The sequence below is a fragment of the Dendrobates tinctorius genome, unplaced genomic scaffold, assembly GCF_039654945.1.
Source record: "Dendrobates tinctorius isolate UK_male_01 unplaced genomic scaffold, ASM3965494v1 ptg000024l, whole genome shotgun sequence".
In the NCBI taxonomy this organism is placed as follows: Eukaryota; Metazoa; Chordata; class Amphibia; order Anura; family Dendrobatidae; genus Dendrobates; species Dendrobates tinctorius.
The window spans coordinates 7,928,721-7,950,729 of NW_027361692.1; the positions used below are offsets into that span (position 1 = coordinate 7,928,721).

At 41.5% G+C, this 22,009-nt stretch overlaps 1 protein-coding gene across 1 annotated transcript in view; it reads right to left on the bottom strand.

The window, feature by feature from the left end:
* LOC141084548 (CD109 antigen-like) overlaps positions 1–11,829 on the bottom strand; it is a 202,241-nt gene extending 190,412 nt beyond the window's left edge. Inside the window, exons 1-2 of the mRNA XM_073569326.1 lie at positions 11,671–11,829; positions 9,499–9,659 (exon numbers count right to left, since the gene is read on the bottom strand). Coding sequence (XP_073425427.1) covers positions 9,499–9,659; positions 11,671–11,744 — 235 coding nt within the window. The 5' untranslated portion in view covers positions 11,745–11,829. The remainder of the gene's footprint in view (positions 1–9,498; positions 9,660–11,670) is intronic.
* Positions 11,830–22,009: the final 10,180 nt, after the last annotated feature.

A 22,009-nucleotide genomic window follows, 5' to 3' on the forward strand; every position in this document is an offset into this window, starting at 1 on the left:
GACTTCCTTGTATTGCATAGGTGATAATTGAATCACCTGCACAGATAATGATTCCAGCACCTTGTGCAATGCTAAGGAAATCCTGAAAACATGGCCTGTTTGCGGCCCTTGAGGAATGCAGTTTGAGACCTCTGGTAGGCTCTACGCACTCTTATCTTGAAGCAACAATAATCACTCCTGACTGCCTCTAGGCTGCCAGCAGGCACTTCACTGAAAGAACTGGTTTTGGCAGCTTATCTTAGTTCAGTCTGACAGGAGACTCTCCCTGACACTGCTGCTTCCTGCAGGTCCTTGACACAACAACAAATTTCCTAGAATTCAGAGGGGCTGTTCTGACCACTCCCTGTCTCCTGTAACCACTTTGATCCCTCTAGTTGCTGGATGACTCTAAATCAGTGCAGCTTCTACTTGTCACAAATAAATACACATATTTGTGTATTTGCCAGCATTATGTATTTTTGGTTGCCGCAACAACATGCAATAAGAGGCAATCAAAACATTGCTTCTACCCCAAAATGCTGTCAATCAAAACATCAGCTCATAACACATAAAACAAGCTCTCAAACAGTCCCATACAATGGAGGAAAAAGTCTCCAGATCTCAACCTCATAGAAAACCTTTGGAGGGATTTGAAAGTCCATGTTACCCATCGACAGGCCCAAAACATCACTGCTCTAGAGGAGATCTGCATGGAGGAATGGGTCAACATAACGCCAACAGTGAGTGCCAACCTTGTGAAGATTTACAGAAAACGTATGACCTCTGTCATTGTCAACAAAGGATATATAACAAAATCTTGAGATGAACTTTTGTTAATGACCAAATGCTTATTTTACACCATAATTTGCAAAAATAAATCTTGGCAAATCAGACAAGGTGATTTTCTGGATTTGTTTTCTCATTTTGACTCTCATGGTCTACCTATTATGCCAATTACAGGCCTCTCTCATCTGTTTAAGTGGGAGAACTTGCACAATTGGTGGCTGACTAAATACTTTTTTTAACCCACCGTATCTCAAAAAAATGTAAAACATTACGGGTCTCAGAAAAGAAGCAATTCAAGAAAACAAATATTAATTATTTTACAAATTTCTGAATTATTTTTCACTTCTTAAATAAAAAAAAACTATGCATGTTTGGTATATGTGCTATAGTGAACATGGTAAATACATTTTTTTGCGATTTCAATGCACTTAGAATTTTTTCCTGCTCTTCAGTGTCAGTGAACAGTGTCACTCAAAAGTAAGATTTGTCCCTAAAAAACAAGCCCTCAAATGTCAATATCCACAGTAAAATAAAAAAGTCATGGCTCTTGGAAGACTGGAGGAAAAAATTGAAATTAAAATTGGTTGCAGCAGGAAGGGGTTTATGTCATAGAGGGAGGTCTTGGCGCTGCCACGAAATGAATCCAAATTAGACGAGTCAATTCACATGTGGAGGGTGCATGTCCAAGCTAGTTAGCATAGCGGAATCAGGAAAAAGGAGATTGACGGCACTCCAGGAAGATAGAAAAAAATATATTTTATTGTGGCAAATTAAGCCATATTAAAATCAAGCTGCCTGACGCGTTTTGAGTGCCTGGTATGCACTCTTAGGCTGGAGTCACACTAACCTGCGCAAAATACGCTCCGTATTTTACATGCGTAATACGGAAGAATGTCCCCTAAAGAGTGCTCCGTATGTCATCCGTAATCAAGGTGTGGTCGCGTATTTTGCACATGTAAGCATCCGTATGTAATCCGTATGGCATCCGTATGGCGAGATTTTCTCGCAGGCTTGCAAAATGGACATATAATGGAGCCCTATGACAGGGTTTCTAACAGAAACCAAAAAATAGATATAGACACATAGAATGCATATATATACACTCACTGGCCACTTTATTAGGTACACCATGCTAGTAAGGGGTTGGACCCCCTTTTGCCTTCAGAACTGCCTCAATTCTTCGTGGCAGAGATTCAACAAGGTGCTGGAAGCATTCCTCAGAGATTTTGGACCATATTGACATGATGGCATCACACAGTTGGCGCAGATTTGTCGGCTGCACATCCCTGATGCGAATCTCCCGTTCCACCACATCCCAAAGATGCTCTATTGGATTGAGATCTGGTGACTGAGGAGGCCATTTGAGTACAGTAAACTCATTGTCATGTTCAAGAAACCAATCTGAGATGATTCGAGCTTTATGACATGGCGCATTATCCTGCTGAAAGTAGCCATCAGATGTTGGGTACATTGTGGTCATAAAGGGATGGACATGGTCAGCAACAATACTCAGGTAGGCTGTGGCGTTGCAACGATGCTCAATTGGTACCAAGGGGCCCAAAGAGTGCCCAGAAAAAATTCCCCACACCATGACACCACCACCACCAGCCTGAACCGTTGATACAAGGCAGGATGGATCCATGCTTTCATGTTGTTTACGCCAAATTCTGACCCTACCATCCGAATGTCGCAGCAGAAATCGAGACTCATCAGACCAGGCAACGTTTTTCCAATCTTCTACTGTCCAATTTCGATGAGCTTGTGCAAATTTTAGCCTCAGTTTCCTGTTCTTAGCTGAGAGGAGTGGTACCCAGTGTGGTCTTCTGCTGCTGTAGCCCATCTGCCTCAAAGTTCGACGCACTGTGCGTTCAGAGATGCTCTTCTGCCTACCTTGGTTGTAACGGGTGGCAATTTGAGTCACTGTTGCCTTTCTATCAGCTCGAACCAGTCTGCCCATTCTCCTCTGACCTCTGGCATCAACATGGCATTTCCGGCCACAGAACTGCCGCTCACTGGATTTTTTTTCTTTTTCGGACCATTCTCTGTAAACCCTAGAGATGGTTGTGCGTGAAAATCCCAGTAGATCAGCAGTTTCTGAAATTCTCAGACCAGCCCTTCTGGCACCAACAATCATGCCACGTTCAAAGGCACTCAAATCACCTTTCTTCCCCATACTGATGCTCGGTTTAAACTGCAGGAGATTGTCTTGACCATGTCTACATGCCTAAATGCACTGAGTTGCCGCCATGTGATTGGCTGATTAGAAATTAAGTCTTAACACACAGTTGGACAGGTGTACCTAATAAAGTGGCCAGTGAGTGTATATATGTATGTATCTATTCTATGTGTATATATCTATTCTTTTGTTTCTTTATTAAACCTGTCAGTGTGAGTTTACTGTATAGCGCACTGAATTGCCGTCTTTGCTAAAAGACACTGGGTGCGTATTTCTCGCAAGTCACACGTGTGGTCCGTGTGTAATGCGTATTTTTTGCTCACCCATAGACTTGCATTGGCGTACTACGGGCGTAGTACGCTGACAATCGCAGCATGCTGCGATTGGCACGGAGCATAGAATACGGATGAGAAATATACGCCTGGTGCGAGTGACCCCATAGAAAATCATTTGTCCATGTCTAATGCGTGCTTTTTGCGCCTCTCACTCTCCCGTATTCCTCGCCAGTGTGACTCCGGCCTTAGTCATAGGATACATAAAACTGGTACAGCCACAATTATATACACATAGGTTAACCAATGAAAAAACTCACAATCATGAAAAACACATGTGCAAAAGACAGAAAGTGAGAAAGCACCTGAAAGACAAATTAATGGTTTAAATCGCATGTGGAACAGATCAATGGATGTATAGCAGTTCATGCATGAACAAAAATAAATTAGATCGCATATATACCAACTCAATAAATATAAAATAAATCATTTTGAAGTTCATACCCAGGGGGAATCTGGTATTGAGTTTCAGAATCCAAAAAACTTCTCGCATGAAAAGCATTTTTTGTTTGACACCTCCACGTGCAGGATTTAACATCAGTTACCTTTTCATCCGCGGATTTCTGTAGCTCTGATAAGGACACTGATTCATCCGGGTGTGACTTTGAACCACGATATTTTGATAATGGCAAAACTGTCTACACTCCAAAAAACGCAGGAGGTGCAGGAGGTGTGGGCAAAGAAAAAGAAAGAGAGCCTTACACTTGGAAACGCTATCCTACACGGGACAAACGAATGAGGTAGATAATGCCTGTTCCAAAGTATTAGTTCTCAGTCCCATTGTGCTTTCCAGGGATCATCTAGATGTTCTCTCTAAGGGTACTGTCACACTTAGCGATGTACCAGCGATCCCGACCAGTGATATGACGCAGTCAGGATCGCTGGTACATCGCTAAGTGGTCGCTAGTGAGCTGCCACACAGGCAGATCTCACCAGCGACATCGCTGGGGACGGGGGTCGCTACTTACCTGTCACACCAGGCGATCCTGCGTCCTCCCGCCCGGCTCCACGCGTCGCTTGTCGTCACAGAAGGAAGCGCCGGAGGAAGCTGACGACAAGAAACAGTCCAGCCTGTTCTCGCGCGATCAGCGATAACCAGCGGGGGAGCGGGCTGTAGGTAAGTATCACACACAGCGATATCGCTAGCAATATCGCTATAACGTCACTAGTTATAGCGATATTGCTAGCGATATCTCTTAGTGTGACAGGCCCTTAAAGGACTGAACTTTGTACCGTCCAAGAAATTTGATCTGTTTCAGACCATTAAAGACACCAACAGATTTGCGTGGCTTCTAACCATAAAAATACATTTTTTCACAGGACTCTACCCAGGTGGAAAAAAATTTTGCAGTTCCACAGAATTTGTCTGATATACCTCCATCTTTTTTGTTTGATGACCTTAAAACGGTATCCATTTTGTCTTCTTTGCAGGATCCACGCTTCAACTCCTGTGCTGTCCAGGACTCTGACATTTCATTTTGTCCGCAAAATGCTTCATATTGCCCTCTCCAATCACTTGCACCCTGTCTAGATTTATTTCAATCTCTAGTTGAAAAAGACTTAAAAACTCTTGATAAAAAACTAATCAATCGCACTTTGAACACAATTTGACTGTTCAACAAGCCGGTGCCATTTCTGATTTGCAAAATAACCCCAATATGGTAATTTGCCAATCAGACAAAGGGGGTTGCACTGTGATTTTGGACACATGTCTCTATATGCATTGTGTGAATTTGGTTCTAAATGATAGTAACACATATCTTCCACTATCTGCTGACCCTACCTCTGTTTATAAAACTAAATTGTCTTTTTTAAACCAGCAAGGTATATCGTCTGGTGTTATCGACACAAAGATTGGCAGATGCCTGCTTCCTGAACATCCCATTTTGTCAATTTTCCATGGTTTACCCAAAACACACAAAGAGGTTTTTCCTCCTCCATTAAGACCCATTATCTCAAGCATAGGTTCCCTCAATGAAAATCTCAGTTCTTGGATGGATAGCCATTTGCAACCTTTAGTGTCAAGAATCCCTGGTTATTTGAAAGATTCCAGTTCTGTTTTAATGGTATTTGATAGCATACAGTGGAAAAATATTTTTTTTGTTTTTTCACATGCGACGTTGTCAACCTTTATTCTTCTATCCCCCACAACCTTGCTTTACAAGCTATCAACCATCATTTACATTTTTTTCAGTAATTACCCAGTGGAACTTAAAGGGACCCTGTCACCCCCTGCAGGCGTTTTTAAGTAAAAGAGCCACCTTGTGCAGCACTAATGCTGCATTCTGTCAAGGTGGCTCTTTTATTTAGCGTCCCTTCCACCGCCAAAATAATCATTTTTAAAATTGGTCAGACATACCTGATATTTGTCAGGGGGGCAGGGCTCTCCCTCCTGGACACAGACACCTCACATACGTCAGTCATGTCCAGCTTTTGAATTTTGCGCCGCCTCCTCAGCGTTCATTTCTTTTTTTCTCATGCCTGCTGCACCACTGCCCTGCTTAGCTCCGCCCCTACTGGTCACATGTTGCTGATGTCATCACAGGTGCTGCTGCCACCCACTGCTCTGCTGAGCTCCGCCCCTACTGGTCACATGGTGTGACGTTATCACAGGCCCTGCTGGCACCACTGCTTGCTGAGCTCCGCCCCTACTGGTCACATGGTGCTGACATCATCACAGGTCCTGCTGCACCACTGAAAGAATATTACAGCGCAGGTGCAAGAAAAAGAAATGAACGCTGAGGAGGCGGCGCCAAATTCAAAAGCTGGACATGACTGACATATGTGAGGCTATGTGTCCAGGGGGAAAGCCCTGCCCCCTGACAAATATCAGGTATGTCTGACGAATTTTAAAAACGATTATTTTGGTGGTGGAAGGGACGCTAAATAAAAGAGCCACCTTGACAGAATGTAGCATTAGTGCTGCACAAGGTGGCTCTTTTACTTAAAAACGCCTGTGGGGGGTGACAGGTTCCCTTTAAATCTTTTTTGATCGATGCAATGACATATTTGCTCAAACTTAATTTTTTCATGTTTAATAGTAAGTGTTTTTTGCAAATACTTGGTGGCGCGATGGGCTTAAAATTCCCCCTTCCCTGGTCATACTATACATGGCATGGTGGGAAGAAAAATATATTTTTTCTGATATTAATCATTTTTCTCGCCATATCCACTGGTTCGGTAGATATGTGGACGATTTAATCTTTATTTGGAAAGGTCCATAAAAAATTCTAGATTCTTTTCATGTTTTTTTGAATACCAATAATTTGAATCTATGATTTACTCTTAGTGGCATTGGTAACAAGCTATCTTTTCTTGATATTTGGCTATTGGGCAATGTTCAGGATCAAAAAATTCATACTTCTGTTTTTTGAAAAAAAAGTTTCACGTAATACATTTCTTCCTTCTACTTCCTCACATGATAGACACATCATTAAAGCAATCCCCTATGGGGAGTTAAATAGAACCAGATGTCTATGTTCTGATTACAATTCTTTCCTCAATGAAAGCCGCATCGTCTCTCAGCACCTTCTGAACAGAGGCTACAATGAACGTGCAATCAAACATGCTTTCAATCAGGTATCGGAACAACCCAGATTTTTTTTCTAAAAAATCAGGTTCTTCTAGCTCTGCAGTTACGTTCTCAACACCTTATTGTCCCTCAATTCAATGCAATTACAACAATTATTCAGAAATATCTGCCTGTTCTTAACCAAGATGACAAGCTTAGCTCCATTATTATTCAAGGATGCCGATATGTAGTGAAAAGGGGCTCCAGTCTCAGCAATGTGCTTTCTCCCAGTTTATTCCAAGAGCGTTCATGCAAAAAATCATGGTTATCTGTGGAAGGTTTCCACAAATGTGCAGATAGCCGCTGCAATGTTTGCAGCTTTGCCCATGATAAAACAAAAGAAATTTTTTCTTTCTCAGTTCCTGGAATTGTTCAAAAGATTTCTTCATTTATTAATTGCAATTCCCAAAGTGTCATCTATTGTATTTTTTGCAACATATGTAATGTTCAATATATAGGATGTACTTCTAGAAAACTCCAAAAAGAATTGCCGAGCACCTCTCTAATATTTCTGGCAAAAATGCTTGTTACTCTGGTGCTGTCAAACATTTTGTGAACTTTCACTATAGTAGTTCGGCATTTTTTACATTTTTCAGATTTTTTGTGTTTGAAAAAGTGTTGAGTCCTGCACGTGGAGGTGTCAAACAAAAAAATGCTTTACATGCGAGAAGTTTTTTGGATTCTGAAACTCAATACCAGAGTGCCCCTGGGTATGAACTTCAAAATGATTTATTTTATATTTATTGAGTTGGTATATATGCAATCTAATTTATTTTTGTTCATGCATGAACTGCTATACATCCATTGATCTGTTCCACATGCGATTTAACCCATTAATTTGTCTTTCAGGTGCTTTCTCACCTACTGTCTTCTGCACATGTGTTTTTCATGATTGTGTGTTTTTTCATTGGTTATTTTTTGTGTATATAATTGTGGCTGTACCAGTTTTATGTATCCTATGACTAAGAATGCACACCAGGCACTCAAAACGTGTCAGGCAACTTGATTTTAATATGGCTTAATTTGCCACAATAAAACATATTTTTTCTTTATTCCTGGAGTGCCGTTAATCTACTTTTTCCTGATTCCGGTTTATGTCATAGGTCGTGTCTCAGCATGTGATGTGTACTTTGCATCTTTGCCGGCACATTACAATTGTTTTTATGGGTTGGCATGGCAACCGAGGGTCTGGAGAACACCCCTGTGGTTGTCATTGCAGAACTCCTGTAAATGCTGGTCTGTGGCTGGTGTTCATAGCGGATGATGATATTTTCAAGACATAGAAGTCTCCTAAGGGGACTATTGAAGCAAGTAAACAGTAGAAAATAAATCTTTCTAAAAATATTTAAAACATTTAAAAGTTCAAATCACCCCCCTTTTGCCCCAATCAAAATAAAACAATAAAAAAAGTCAAAAATACACATGTTTGGTATCGATGAGCAGAAACACCTGATTTTAAAAAATTTAGCCGATGGTGCAATGAGAAAAAAAAATCAATGTCAGAATTATAGTTTTTTTGTCGTCGCAACATTGCAATATAATGTAATAACATGGGATCAAAGCGCTGTATCTACCCCAAAATGGTAGCAATAAAAACATCAGCAAGCAAAAAATAAGCCCTCACCCAGAAAAATGGAGACTCTATGGGTCTTGAAAAATGGTGCCATTTTTTTTTTTTATGCAAACTTTGGATTTTTTTTCACTACTTAAATAAAAATGAACCTAGACATGTTTGGTATCTGCAAACTCATAATGACCTGGAGAATCATAATGTCAGATGTCAGTTTTAGTAATTAGTGAACGTGGTTAAAAAAAAACAATTACGGAATTGCACTTTTTGTTGAAATTTCACCACACTTGGAATTTTTTCTCCGTTTTCCAGTACACGATATGGAAAAATCAATGGTGGTGTTCAAAAGAACAACTTGTCCTACAAAAATCAAGCCCTCACATGGCCATATTGACAGAAAAATATGAAAAGCTATGGCTCCGGGAAGAAGGGGAGCAAAAACCAAAAACCTAAAATCCCAAATTCAAGAAAGGGTAAAAGTACACACTGCATGAGTGTTGGGAAATATAATACATCATTTATTTATTTATTTATCATTTATTATTGGGCGGCACGGTGGCTCAGTTGTTAGCGCTGGGGTCCTGGGTTCGAATCCCACCAAGGACAACATCTGCAAGGAGTTTGTATGTTCTCCCCATGTTTGCGTGGGTTTCCTCCGGTCACTCCGGTTTCCTCCCTCATTCTAAAGACATACTAATAGGGAATTTAGATTGTGAGCCCCATCGGGGACAGTGATGATGATGTGTGCAAACTGTAAAGCGCTGCGGAATATGTTAGCGCTATATAAAAATAAAGATTATTATTATTATTATTATTATTTATTTCATTATTTAGAACATTTTTACATTTTTCTTATGACAAGTATTAATACTCTACAGTGACTTTTTCCTTGTACAGTGTCTCTAAGTGAAATTGTTTCCACCTTAAAACAAAAACTAGAAGCACTGAGGTCATACAGAATTTCAACTACTACAAATAGCAAGACATATGTGTGCAATCACAGTATGTAGCAATATTTTGGAGCATGTGCATCTGGTTGGATTTTATAAAAGCAATCTTTAAATAGAAATAAATGTTGCCTCACCATTTTGGAAGACTTTGCTTGCGGTCGCTATAATGGTGCCATAACTCATAATCGCTGCATTTACAGTAACTTCAGAGTATTTGTCACCAAACCAGTGAACAGCCAATGAAGTGTTAACACCAGGGATTATACTAGCCGGTGTCTGAATGTAGTATGATGGGCTGGAAAGCAAAGCAAATATGTTAACATCATCAGCCAATACACATTTGTTAGGTTCTCTCCATGATAATTCACTTTGGGTATTTGGGTACTGAGAACTCAATAATCCTGAATTCAGATATCCATAAAACGCCATTCAAGTACAAACTGTGATGTCTGGACAGGTATAAGTTGTAAACCTAGCTCTCAACTTTAGGATATTCAGAAGAATATTTATTGTAGTACGTAAAAAAAAGTTTCGGTCAAATTTTGACCTTCTTTAGTTATGGGGTGGACCGTCCCACTGCTTGTTGTAGTATGCTTATAGAGGTCAGTAGATGAGGCAACATATGCACGTATGCTGTTTACTGGGGACATCGGTCCCACAGCCTTGTGTCAGCCAGTAGATGGGGCAGGGCGTGCCTCCAGACACAGTATCCACCACCTGTGCTGTACTATATAATCTTGGGCATACTCAGTTAGCGCTGCCCGTTCTCTCTCATCAGATCCTGGCCTTCCTATCACATCTGCGTCGATGCGCGGCCAGAGATCCCGCCCCGCAGTGTGAATAAATCAGAAGCGACTGCGGGGCAGGATCTCTAGCCGCGCGTCCACACAGGGACTGCTAACTGCGCATGCCCAAGAATATATAGTACAGCGCAGGCGCCAGGATTTCAAAAGAACGATGAGGAGGCGGAGCAAACAATGCCGGAAGAAATGAGTGACAGATGTGAGGCGTCTGTGTCAGAGGGGGAAAGACCTGCCCCCCCCCGTAAAAAAACAGGTATGTCTGACAACTTTTAAAAATGATTATTTCTGCGGTGGAAGGGACCATAAATAAAAGAGCCACCTTGACAGAATGCAGCATTAGTGCTGCACAAGGTGGCTCTTTTACTTAAAAATGCCTAGGGGGGGTGACAGGTTCCCTTTAATAATAAAAACATTGGACATATTTGGTATAGCTGTAATTAAACTGATGAGCAGAATCATATTGTAAGGTCATTTTTACCCTAAAATGTGCAACGCAAAAACAATTCCCAAAAAGTAATGTCAGAATTGTGGGGGGGGTTTCACAATTTCTCCCCACTTGAATTTTTTTTTTTCCGTTTTTCAGTAGACTATCTGGTAAAATGAATGGTGTCATTCAAAAGTACAATTCGTTCTGCAAAAAACAAGGCCCCATATGGCTATGTGGACGGAAAAATAAAAGAGTTCTGGGAAGAAGCTGAGGAAAAAACAAAAATGCAAAAATTGAAATTGTTCACGTCATGAAGGATTTAAAGGATACATGTCACTCAGTATACCACCACCTAATATTACTGCATACCATCCTATTTTTCTCAATATGGTGCTACGGCACCTGCACCATGGTTCCTCTAAGCCAAAGACATATTATATATATACAAAGAACATATTCGTTAGGATATCAAGGAAATGTATTAACTAAATGCACATTTGATGATGAAACATTTTTAAAAACTTTCGTAATCAGTTATTACTTCCAAGGTACTACAATGCACATATAGTTAATTTATTTAAAAATAAATTCGGAAGCTCAAATATAAAGCTGCAGAATGTCTTCAACTCTGTCCTTAAAGAAACACTCACAATACTTTTTTAGCGTACTGTAAACCAGTGAAAATGTGTCTAATTTAGTGTAAGTGTGTTAGTATACTCCCTGATTGCTATTCTACATGGTTTCCAGCATCGCTTCGCCGATCCTCATCTCACTCACTTGACTCCTTTCTTACTCACCGCCTCATTTTAACACTCCATTGGCCTTCATTGTAAACATGACCTCTGGTCCACACAAGCTCCAGTATGGTCCAACAGGTCGGAGTAGAAGTCAAGTACATGAGATGAAGACTGTAGCGATGGAGACATTAGAAGGCTACGATTGACACATTATCACCCTTACGCATCGTTGCATATACATTTACACAAAAATATATACAAAAAAATTAGTAAAGCTTCTTTAAAGAAAATGTTCATGGTTATTTTATAAAAAGCAATGGAGACATCACTTACACTTACCTGCCATTACAGGAGACTAGATACAAGAAAAAGAATACCGCGCGCCTCAAAACAGGAGACCTCAATTGGTACATCCTTGACTTTTCACGGAGATTACAAATGAATTACTTCCAGACACAACAAAGGAATAATATCGTCTTCAGAAATACAGCACAATTTAAGCTTGCCCTTGTAGAAACCCAGCCCTCAAGAATCTGATACTTATTACACACCTTGTGAACAAAGACACAAGGAAACCTGTGTATGACTATCACTATTGCCTAACTCTACCTGCAGAAAACATCCTGTGATGTGCATCACCTTACAGAATTTTACATTCCCAAGTTTCATAGTCTTTTAGTCCCTCAGATCCACCATAAAATGTCATCTTTTTAGTACCCAATAAGAAAGTGTACTGATTTATGTCTTACTGTCCTCATCTATTTTATTTTTTTTGTGGTCCAGATCGGGTTTCCTTATTATATCTACCTGGAACCAATATCCTAATTTTACCATCCTTTCATATGGTAAGACACACAATGAGATTTACCATAAACAGTATTTTTCCTTCACTCTTGGTGTGTCAGGAAATATATTATTTGTGCCTTCCCTGCTTTTACTATGTACATCACCTATCACAAGTGCAAAGGATTTAGATTATAATTCCTCTCTTTCCTGTTTCCCTATTTATGTAAATATCTTGCTTAAGAGTCAATCAAAAGATTTGTTAAGTATGAAATTACAAAGAATCTAATCAATAGATGGGTAAGGCTGGAGTTAGACACAACGTATAAAAAAATCGGTCCATTTTTCACGGATGAGAATCGCGGAAATGTTCCCTGAACAATGATACGTATTTAATCCGTTTTGAATGCTAGGATGCGATTTTCTCGCATCTAAGGATGCGTGTGACATCCGTATGGCATCCGTATGGCAAGATTTCGTCGCACACTTGTAAAATGAGCAAATGATGGATCCATGGCCTGAAAATCATTAGAAATTAATCTGAAACCCTATTTATTGGCTCAATAACAACTCCCCTCCTCCTAACTTTGCATTACAGTGTTTGCTGGTGTATTTCTATTGCTGGTTTGTGTGCAACATGTCATACAGGCTAACCTTTAACAACACTGAGGTGCTTTTACACTGGGTTTTATCCCAACATTTTGGGGAGCCTTACCCAGTGATTGTGGATCCGAGGAGGCGGAGGAGAATGTGGGTCCATCCACTTTTGAGGCGACGGGTGACTAAAGGGCATTTCCACCACCTGTATGCTTCACTACGCTGCCATCCAGACAAATTCTACCAATATTGTCGGATGAGCAGGGCCACATTTGATATTCTTCTTGAGACTGTGCGCCCTGGGATCACCTACAAGGACACCATGATGCGCAAGCCTATTTCGGCAGAGGAGTGGCTTTTACTTATTTTACAGTATGTCCCAAACCTCTATGTTGTCTATGTATTTTATGTGGTTATTTGCTAAACACACATTTCCCTTCCTTTTGTGTGAATTGTTTGGTCCCTTTTTTTGTGTGTGAAACATTATGCCTTTCACATTCCCTGCTCTTTATAATTCTGCTATGTTCCCTAGGCATTCTATACTGGGGTAACTTGTTGAGGCAGGGCTTAGTTTGCACTTTTCCTAAATGTTATGATGGGCTAAACTCGGTATGATGAGGCATGGATATGTCATAACAAATTTTTTTTTTCTCTCTAGCTTTTTATCCACTGGCCTGTCCTATGCGGCACTACATCTTGAGTTCTCAATAGGCAAATCCACCATCTCAGGCATTGTCCGTTCTACTTGCTTAGAAATTTGGTTCCAACTGCATCAAATGATAATGCCTGAGCCCAAACAACAAGATTGGCTGCGTATTGTCCGTGGGTTTGAGGCAACGTGCCAGCTTCCAAACTGTATTGGAACCCTGGATGGGAAGCACATCCGTGTCCATAAGCCGTCCAACTGGCTCCCAATATTATAATTACAATGAATATTTTTCTGTAGTGCTGTTGGCCCTGGTCAGCAGCGCATACACGTTTAGAATTGTAGATATTGGGGCCTATGGAAGAACTGGAGACTCAAGAGACTTCAATTGTTCCATAATGAGTCGGCATATGCGCAATAATCAGTTGGATTTCCCACCTCCACATCAGCTACCAGGGTATAATCTGGAAGTGGTACCTTATTTCATGGTTGGTGATGAGGCTTTTCAATTAACCAGGAACCTCATGAGGCCCTATCCACGTAGAACTCTGGACCACCGGCGCAGAATATTTAATTTCCGCCTATCCCGTGCACAACACTTTTGTTGACTGTGCCTTAGGCATTCACTGCCAAATGGCACGTTCTGCAGTCTACTATTCAACTAAGTGAAGGAAATATAAATGAGGTTATAAAAGCAAGTGTGGTACTTCACAACTTTACCAGAATTCATGACTGTAGTGCAAATGATGTTTATGATGCGGCAGATGTAAATAACATCATGGCTACTACACTGGACATAATCCACCTCGCCCCCCCCCTCTGGACTTAAAGTGCGGGATGTTTTTACTAATTATCTTGTTTCACAGGAGGGATATAGTCCATGGCAAGAGAATGCAGTGTCTATGTTATAATTTGTTTTTTCTTATGTTATGTTTTTTTTATGTTCTAATTTTGGTTTTATGTGTGTTAAATAAAATGATGTTCATTTTTCAAATTTATGAAGTGTTTTAAAAAATATGTTAAAAAATTAACATCAAAACATCATCTATATCGTGGAAACAAACAAATACACACATTGAATTAACTCAGTTTACTTACATAATGTTTTTTTCAACTAAACAACCTTATTAACATCATATGGCAATTATGGCCCCAATTAGCAGCTCTCAAACAAGCTTTACATAAAAAAATAATATTAATAAACATAAAAAAATTATAAAGAAAAAAACACCAAAACAATAAAACTAACAAAAAAAATTACAAATTAATGTATGTAGGTGGAGGAGATGGTGGACCTGCAGCCTAAGTGGTTTGGCTACTTTGTGTAGCTAAGTGACCATGAGCCTGAGTGGTGCCTGAGGCTGCATGACAGGTAGTTCAATACCCCAGTATCCACTTGCCCTTTTGTACCAGTGGTGGCAAGCTCCCTCCTGCAGCGGCCATGGCGTGAGCTTAATGCAGGCTGTGGTGAGGTATCAAGGAGGGTTAGGCTGCTACTCTGGCCATGGTCCTCCTCTTCTTGCGATGTCCTGCAGAAGGCCTTGCTGGTGGTGGTGGTTGGTGACTTGTTGAGGGTTGGGAAGATGATCCAGCCTCTTCTTGCCTTTCACCAACAACGTCGACGTGGACCTCCGAGTCCAAGCCAGTCTCCCGCTCAGTTATGTTGGATTCTGTTCTGTTTTTCAGCAAAATTTAAAAAAAAATTACTATCATTCCATAGGGCAACATAGCAAATGTGTGGTGAATGATGCACTTACAGACGGAGATCCAGAACTGGAACGAGAAAATTTAACCCATCATAGCATGTATATTTTCTTTTTGTGGTGGCCTCTGCCCCATTCCTTGCCCGATTCTGACGCTCTCGGCAGAACTGGTCACGGCAGCTCCGCCACTGTCTAGTGACATCACACACTGCAAATTAACCAAGCAAATGTTTGACATTAGGATCACACTGTAAGCATAGGCAAATGTAGGTTACAGGCTAATGTGGCATGCTACTTGACAAGTGTAAACTGGCAAACAGGCAAGATAGCAATCATAACATCACATATGATGATGTTTGATTAATTTGTTGCTTCTTTTTAAACAATTCAAGGTTTTTTTAGATCTAGGATAGTACTTACTCTTTTCATGCTGCACCTTAGGTGTACTTTCTTCATATGTTGGGAAAATTTGCTTGCAGATAAGCTTCCATGATGCGTCCTTGCGAGCACGGTCAGCATAATGTGCATCACGTACATCCAAAATTTCTGGCCTCTCCTGCACCAGAATGATCAGAAGCTCTACATTAATTTGCCTTGCCATCTTGCTGTACTGGTGGCTTGTTCTAGAACTTCCCAGGCTAGTTAGCATGCCAAAGCTTCCTGAATAATGGCTGAGGCAATTTCCTGTCACCTGGACATTGCTTGCGTATTTCTCACAAGTCACACGCATGGTCCATGTGTAATCCGATTATTTCTTGCACCCATAGACTTGCATTGGTGTGTCTCGGCCGAGATACGGTGCAAATCGCATGCTGCGATTTCACCCGCACGTGTAAAACGGGCAAGAAAAAAATGGTTGATGGGAGCTGCCCCATAGATTAACATTGGTCCGAGTGCTATGCGATTTTTTTTTTTTGCATAGCATTCGTCCATATTCTACAGTAGTGTGACTCCGGCCTAATAGTAGTTATCTTTACATAGGGAAATGCAAAGAACACACCGATATGTTTACCTGGGATCTCTCCTCTCCCTTCTTCTCCATGCAGCAAAGTAACCTCATAATTATGCTATAATAGATTTTATTGTTTGTTTTCTGATATCTATAATATAACGCGCTAAGCGTCACTCTGTCCGAAGCCTTTATATACTGCGCAAGCGCGACGCGCCTGCACAGTCTGGCTCCAGACAGAATGAGGCAGCGCAGTGAGGAGTGTGTATGGCGTCGGAGATGGCGGTATGTGTACACACTGCATACCACTATGTCCGGCGCCATACTTACATGCTTACCTGACCGGGAGGAGCGGCGCTTCTCTTCGGCCGAAGACCGGGCCAGGAGTGCAGCCGGAATTGCGCATGCGCATAGCGCGATCCGGCGCCATTTTACTGAAGACACATTTGCAGTGGGCATGCGCGTACTCTGGCGCGAGACTCCTCCCCCGGCCTCCAGAAGAACGTGACAGGAAGCGCTAGAGAACAGGGAAGAAGGGTGAGTATAAATGGTTTTTTTTGTGTGCAGTTTAATAGGGGTGAGGGAGACCATGCATACCAGGAAAGGGGGACAGGGGACCATGCATACCACGAAAGGGGGGTGAGAGGACCACGCATACCACAAAAGGAGGGTGAGGGAACCACGCATACCACGAAAGGGGAGTGAGGGGACCACGCAAACCAAGAAAAGGGGGTGAGGGGACCACGCATACCACGGAAGGGGACTGGGGGACCACGCATACCACGAAAGGGGAGTGAGGGGACCACTCATACCATGAAAGGGGAGTGAGGGAACCACGCATACCATGACAGGGGAGTGAGGGGACCATGCATACCACGACACGGGAGTGATGGGACCACGCATACCACGAAAGGGGAGTGAGGGGACCACGCATACCACGAAAGGAGGGTGAGGGGACCATGCATACCACAAAAGGAGGGTGAGGGGACCACGCATACCACGAAAGGAGGGTGAGGGGACCACGCATACCATGAAAGGAGGGTGAGGGGACCAAGAATACCACAAAAGGAGGGTGAGGGGACCACGCATACCACGAAAGGAGGTTGAGGGGACCACGCATACCATGAAAGGAGGGTGAGGGGACCACGTATACCACAAAAGGGGAGTGAGGAGACCACACAAACCACGAAAGGAGGGTGAGAGGACCATGCATACCATGAAAGGGGATTGAGGGTGCCACACATAACAGGATAGGGGGGTGAGGGGACCACGCATACCACGAAAGGGGGGTGAGGGGACCACGCATACCACGAAAGGGGGTGAGGGGACCACGCATACCACAAAAGGGGGGTGAGGGGACCACGAATACCATAAAAGGGGGGGTGAGGGGACCAAGCATACCACGAAAGGGGAGTGAGGGGACCATGCATACCAGGAAAGGGGGGTGAGGGGACCATGCATACCATGAAAGGAGAGTGAGGGAACCAAGCATACCACGAAAGGGGGGTGAGGGGACCACACATACCACGAAAGGAGGGTGAAGGGACCACATATACCACGAAAGGAGGGTGAGGGGACAACGCATACCACGAAAGGGAAGTGAGGGGACCATGCATACCACAAAAGGATGGTGAGGGAACCATGCATACCACGAAAGGAGAGTGAGGGGACCATGCATACCACGAAAGGATGGTGAGGGGACCATGCATACCATAAAAGGGGAGTGAGGGGACCGTGCATACCACGAATGGATGGTGAGGGAACCACGCATACCAAGAAAGGGGAGTGAGGGGACCATGCATACCAGGATGGGGGGGTGAGGGGACCATGCATACCAGGATAGGAGGGGGCAGCACATACCAGGATGGGACACCATATACCAATAAAAATGCCTACCACCCGGGCGTAGAACAGGTTCATAGCTGGTTTTATTATATTATTGTGTGACATGAAAAGCATCTGTCATCTCCCTACATACTGTACATCCAATTCTCAGTTTTTCATTTAATTTGGATATCTAATTTGTCAATAGTGCACAGGTTTTTCTAAACTTTTATAAAGGACCTGTCACACTTTCAAAAGTGGACAATTATTGCTCTTATTTTATTCTCACCAATTCTCTTACCTTTTTGTAAATCGGCCATTTAGTTTCAGATATTGGTGCCTTTTTACTTAGTTTTATTTTTATGGTCTTTACCCAGGAGGTGGGGCACACAGGATTCCGTGGGGTCAAGTCTTTAGATTGCTCTGCATATTTACAGTGTCAGCCATGCGTTGGTAAAGATCATAATCCTTAGTACTAAATAAAAAGGGCTGTATCTCTGAAACTGTATGGCAGATTAACCCCTTTACCCCCAAGGGTGGTTTGCACGTTAATGCCCTGGCCAATTTTTGCAATTCTGACCACTGTCACTTTATGAGGTAATAATTCTGGAGCGCTTCCATGGATCCCGGTAATTCTGATGTTTTTTTCTCGTGACATATTGTACTTCATGGTAGTGGTAAAATTTCATTCATATAATTTGCGTTTATTTGTGAAAAAAGCGGAAATTTGGCAAAAATTTTGACAATTTCACAATTTTCCAACTTTGAATTATTATGCTCTTAAATCACAGAGATATGGCACACAAAAAACTTAATAAATAACATTTTCCACATGTTTACTTTACATCAGCACAATTTGGGAACGAAAATTTTTTTTTGTTAGGAAGCTATAAGGGTTAAAAGTTGACCTGCGATTTCTCATTTTTACAACACCATTTTATTTTTAGGGATCACATTACATTTGAAGTCACTTTGAGGGGTCTATATGATAGAAAATAACCAAAAGTGACACCATTATAAAAACTGCACCCCTCAAGGTACTCAAAACCACATTCAATAAGTTTATTAACTCTTCAGGTGCTTCACAGGAATTTTTTGAATGTTTAAAAAAAAATGAACATTTAATTTTATTTCACAAAAAAAAATTACTTCAGGTTCAATTTTTTTATTTTACCAAGGGTAACAGGAGAAATTGGACTGCAAAAGTTATTGTGCAATTTGTCCTGAGTATGCTGATACCCCACATGTGGGGGTAAACCACTATTTGGGCGCATGACAGAGCTCAGAAGGGAAGCAGCGCCATTTGACTTTTTAGGCTGGAATTGAGATCGGACGCCATGTTGTGTTTGGAAAGCCCCTGATGTGCCAAAACAGTTGAACCCCCCAACAAATAACACCATTTTGGAAACCAGACCCCCCAAGGAACTTATCTAGATGTGTGGTGAGCACTTTGAACCCCCAAGTGCTTCACAGAAGTTTATAACGCCCAGACATGAAAATAAAAAAATCATATTTTTTCCACAACCATGATTTCTAGTCCCCAATTTTTTTTACCAAGGGTAAGAGGAGAAATTGGACCACAAAAGTTGTTGTCCAATTTGTCCTGAATACGCTGATATCCCATATGTGTATGAAAACTACTATATGGGCACACGTCGGGGCTCGGAAGGGAAGTAGTGACGTTTTGGAATGCAGACTTTGATGGAATGGTCTGCGGGTGTCATGTCGCATTTGGAGAGCCTCTGATGTGCCTAATCTGTTGAAACCCCCACAAGTAACCCCCATTTTGGAAACTAAACCCCCAAGGAACTTATTTAGATGTGTGGTGAGCACTCTGAACCCCCAAGTGCTTCACAGAAGTTTATAACATAGAGCCATAAAAATAAAAAAATCATTTTTTTTCCACAAAAATGATATTTTTGCCCCCAATTTTTTATTTTCCCAAGGGTAACAGGAGAAATTTGACCCCATAAGTTGTTGTACAATTTGTCCTGAGTAGGCTGATACCCTATATGTGGGGGTAAAACACTGTTTGGGTGCATGGCAGAGCTTGGAAGGGAAGGAGCACCGTTTGACTTTTTCAACACAGAATTGGCTGGAATTGAGATCAGACGCCGTTGCATTTGGAGAGCACCTGATGTGCCCAAACAGTGGAAACCCCCCCAATTCTAACTCCAACCCTAACCCCAACACACCCCTAACCCTAATCTCAGCCCTAGCCCTAGCCCTAACCCTAGCCTTAACCTTAGCCCTAACCCTAATGGGAAAATAGAAATAAATACATTTTTTTTAATTTTATTATTTTTCCCTAACTAAGGGGGTGATAACGAGGGGTTTGATTTACATTTATAGCGGGTTTTTATGTTTGGCAGCTGTCACATGCTAAAAGACGCTTTTTATTGTAAAAATAGTTTTTGCATCACCACATTTTGAGAGCTATAATTTTTCCATATTTTGACCCACCGAGTCATGTGAGGTCTTATGTTTTGCGGGACGAGTTGACGTTTTTATTGGTACCATTTTCGGGCATGTGACTTTTTTTATCGCTTTTTATTCTGATTTTTGGGATGCAGAATGAACAAAAACCAGCATTTCATGAATTTCTTTTGGGGGGTTCGTTTACATCGTTCCGCGTCAAGTAAAATTGATAAAGCGGTTTTATTCTTCGGGTCAGTATGATTAGAGTGATACCTCATTTATGTCTTTTCTTATGTTTTGGCGCTTTTATGCAAGCCTTCTTTAGAGGGAACCTGTTATGTAAAATAACACAGACACAGTTTGGTGCCTGCAATGAGAGCCCCACTGCTGGGAGGAAATTAACTTTATTCCACCAGGCTTTCAGTCACAGGGATGGCACCAGCCAGGTTTTTGTCACTGATCTGTGCATAGAGTGCAGCAGCTGTAACTAAACCCCTGGCACTAACTGACAGCTGACCCTAATGATGAGCCAGATGTCAGTAGTCGTCAGTGGCCGCAATTACAGCCACTAGTCTCTATACACTGAGCGGTGACTGAACCCATGTCAGCACCACCCCTACGACTGAAAACCTAACGCTGTTTGGAGCAAAAAAATAATAATTTCTTCCCGGCAGTAGGGCTCTTGGCATGGGCACCATATGGGGTCAGAATGCTATTAACCTGCATATTAACCCCATATCTGCAGGTTAATAGTATCATTTTACATGACAGGTTCCCTTTAAGGTACAATATTGTAGTCTGTTAGATGATTCAGCAAAGAGGTTCTTAAGCACTGTCCTATGAGAATGCTATAGAGAGGGTCCTCCTCTTTGCACCCCTTCTGTGAGCCAGAATTGAGAGCTGCTCTGTAATGCCACAGAATGACCACCATTAAATAAAGGAATGGCCAACTGGTTGACACTAGGAAAATCAGCTGTATAACCTCTCATGGGAACTTTTGAGAAGGGCCTTTTAAGTAAAAATGGCCACATCGAGATTCACCACTGAAACTGGTACATTTTATTTTTATTGCTATAAATAACAGACACATTTTTTCAGCTAATAAGATCATTTGTGTGATATTCATATAACACAATATGACACACTCCTCCTGTTCTTAAAGCTCTCTATGCTCTACAATAAAGTAAGTAAAACACACACACACAAGACTATTGTTAAACTAATCAACCATAACATGGGTGACTTCATTCAATGAAATCAAGAAGTACATGGAAAATTTACAAGTATTTATCTATATGTCAATATGTCACAATGGAATAGCAACTTATCTACTCCACCCTGGATCATCATCTTAATATCATATTTTCAGTTTCCTGCTTCTTTGCAATACATACATAAAACATTCCATACATGTGTTACCCAATAAGAGAGAGAGAGGAGGAGAGAAATAGTAAAAGGGGTGTTCTGATGGGAACCGTGAGAGAGCACTAGACAGCCCCTTTCCAACATAATGCATCCATGAACTGTGGACCACTAGTAAGATGACTCCTGTCCTTTTCCTTGTTATGCAATGTGATCTGATGCTGTAGTACGTGTGAGGCTATGTGCTGTTTAATGCCATTTTTCCAGTCTTTGCCTCTCTAATATGCACGAATGGCTAATTTTCTATACAGTACTTTGCAAAAGTTTTGGGCATGTGTGGATAAAATGATGGAAAGTAAGAATACACTAATAAAGTAGAAATGTTAATAGTTTATT